The sequence below is a fragment of the Brassica napus genome, chromosome C7 (assembly GCF_020379485.1).
Source record: "Brassica napus cultivar Da-Ae chromosome C7, Da-Ae, whole genome shotgun sequence".
Taxonomy (NCBI): Eukaryota; Viridiplantae; Streptophyta; class Magnoliopsida; order Brassicales; family Brassicaceae; genus Brassica; species Brassica napus.
Genome location: NC_063450.1, coordinates 11,700,584 through 11,703,066, shown reverse-complemented (window position 1 = coordinate 11,703,066; position 2,483 = coordinate 11,700,584). Strand labels below are relative to the sequence as shown.

General features: G+C 34.8%; 1 protein-coding gene across 1 annotated transcript; it reads left to right on the top strand.

Annotated features, from left to right (window-relative positions):
• The first annotated feature begins 351 nt into the window (after positions 1–351).
• Positions 352–1,917, top strand: LOC125574821 (probable xyloglucan endotransglucosylase/hydrolase protein 10). The gene is made up of 4 exons (XM_048764442.1): positions 352–590; positions 689–789; positions 1,116–1,309; positions 1,397–1,917. Exons 1-4 carry the CDS (start codon positions 395–397, stop codon positions 1,797–1,799), a joined length of 894 nt encoding a protein of 297 aa, XP_048620399.1. The 5' UTR covers positions 352–394; the 3' UTR covers positions 1,800–1,917.
• The last annotated feature ends 566 nt before the right edge of the window (positions 1,918–2,483 follow it).

The window sequence follows — 2,483 nt, the reverse complement described above, 5'->3', positions numbered from 1 at the left end:
ACTCTTGTTATTCGTCTACATTTAACTGAAATATTGAATTATAATTTAATATTATAATATGATATATTATTATAAAAGGTTTTATCAATGTTGATGTTCTAAACTCACAAATAGAGTTAATTCATGCCTGAATTTTGATCTATATCAAATATTCAAAAGCAAACATATACTTTAACTATGAATTTCTATGAAGTAAACAACAAACATTCTTTATGCTTCAAAAACAAAGCCTTCAAATATTCCGACGTAAGTATGTATTCTCTTTGCTTCTCCTCAAAGATATTCTTTGTATATGAACACAATCCATTTCAAACACTTTTTGTGGAATATAAAATGTATATATACTGATGCCTGATCAGACGTCCAACTCAATCTCGTGCATTTTAATAATTTAATGACGTTCGTAAAGCGGTCAAAATCATTTGTACTTCTAATTTATTTAATCTCAAGTTTGCTATTACGGGTCTCAGAAGCGTCCGTTGTTTCATCCGGAGATTTTAGTAAGGACTTCCTCGTGACATGGTCTCCAACCCACGTTAACACCTCCAGCGATGGTCGATCAAGAACTCTTAAGCTTGATCAAGAATCTGGTACATAATAATATGCTCATTACCGTCTCAAACTCTTTTTGACTTTTTTTTTCATTATCCATAACTTATTTATATTTCGATTTCATATGTATACGTAGGAGCTTCCTTTTCTTCCATCCAGACGTTCTTGTTCGGAAAAATAGATATGAAGATCAAACTAATTCCTGGACCTTCTCAAGGAACCGTGGTTGCTTATTATGTAAGAAACATTCTCTCTCTCTCTCTCTCTCTCTCTCTCTCTCTCTCTCTCTCTCTCTCTCTCTCTCTCTCTCTCTCTCTCTCTCTCTCTCTCTCTCTCTCTCTCTCTCTCAATGTGTAGACGTGGTCCAGAGCATTAGCAAATATATTTGTTCAGATTTTGGGAGAAACTTTTAGGCCTTTCTCTACAAAAACAAAAAAAAGAACATATTAAAAGAGGCACAAGTTTGTGATGGACCTATATATATATATATAAAAAATTAAAACCACCATGCGTAAATCTCATCATGATAAATCTTATGATTAATCTTTAAAACATTTGATCAGATGTCCTCGGACCAGACAAACCGGGATGAGATAGACTTTGAATTCTTGGGAAACGTGAACGGGCAGCCTTATATTCTTCAGACGAATATCTATGCCGATGGAGTTGACAATCGTGAAGAAAGGATCCATCTCTGGTTTGACCCAACCAAGGACTTTCACACCTATTCCATCTTGTGGAACGTTCACCAAATTGTGTAAGATTCTTTAGGCAAAATCTGTTTCACTACGTACTCCAAAAAGTAAGATGTGTAAAAAAATGATGTTTTGAGGGGTGGTTTTAGGTTTATGGTGGATCAAATTCCGATAAGACTGTACAGAAACCATTCAGAGAAAGGAGTAGCCTATCCAAGGTTGCAACCTATGAGTATAAAAGTGAGTCTATGGAACGGTGAGAGCTGGGCTACAAGTGGTGGGCATGAGAAAGTTGATTGGTCGAAGGCTCCATTTGTGGCATCCTTTGGGGATTACAAGATAGATGCTTGTATTTGGAAAGGCAACCCAACATTGTGTAACGAAGAGAGCAATGAAAATTGGTGGAACAAAAATGAATTCAGTTCTTTGACAAGAGTGCAAAAGAGATGGTTTAAATGGGTAAGTAAGTACCATTTGATTTATGATTATTGCCAAGATTATGCAAGGTTCCATAACAAGCGCCCCAAGGAATGTTCTCTTCCTAAATATTAAAGATTGAATTTGCATTTGCTCTTCAGCTTTTATTTTATATTCATTAATTATAATTTTTATCTATTTTCTAAATGTGTTTGTTCTTCGTTTGTAAAAGTATAAATACTGGTTTTCGTGATATCATGCGAGTTGATTCAATCACAACACGTTAGAATCACTACTACTTGTCTTTGGTACCTTTGGCATAGAAATTGATCTTGCTTAAATTTCCAATTATGCCTCATAAGCTTTTCAATCTCTTGTAAATTCATATACTTCTTTTTGTCATCGTCACTTAACAATAGTCCCACATAAAAACAAACTCTTTAACAACCGGAAAACACAAATACATGCGGTTTTTCAATAAAAATAGTGAATATAACAAGGGAAGTTTACTCAAACATTACATATTTTAGGACAATTAACGAGAACCATACTAATCTTTTGACATTTTTTTAGTACCAAGCGTGCCTTTTTTTACGTTATGAAAAAACGTATTTATAAGGATGTCATTACTTTTTAATGCCACGTAAGCAAAAACCCGGCGCCACGTAGGAATTCGGTTCCATGTTTTCATTAAGTCAGCCGTAAAATGCTACATACGTCATTACGGCTGAGTTATTGTTATGTTGCGGCTGAGTTAAACAACGCGGCTGACTTAAGAGAAAATGACTGACTTATGAACATAAGCCAGCCGTTAGTGAT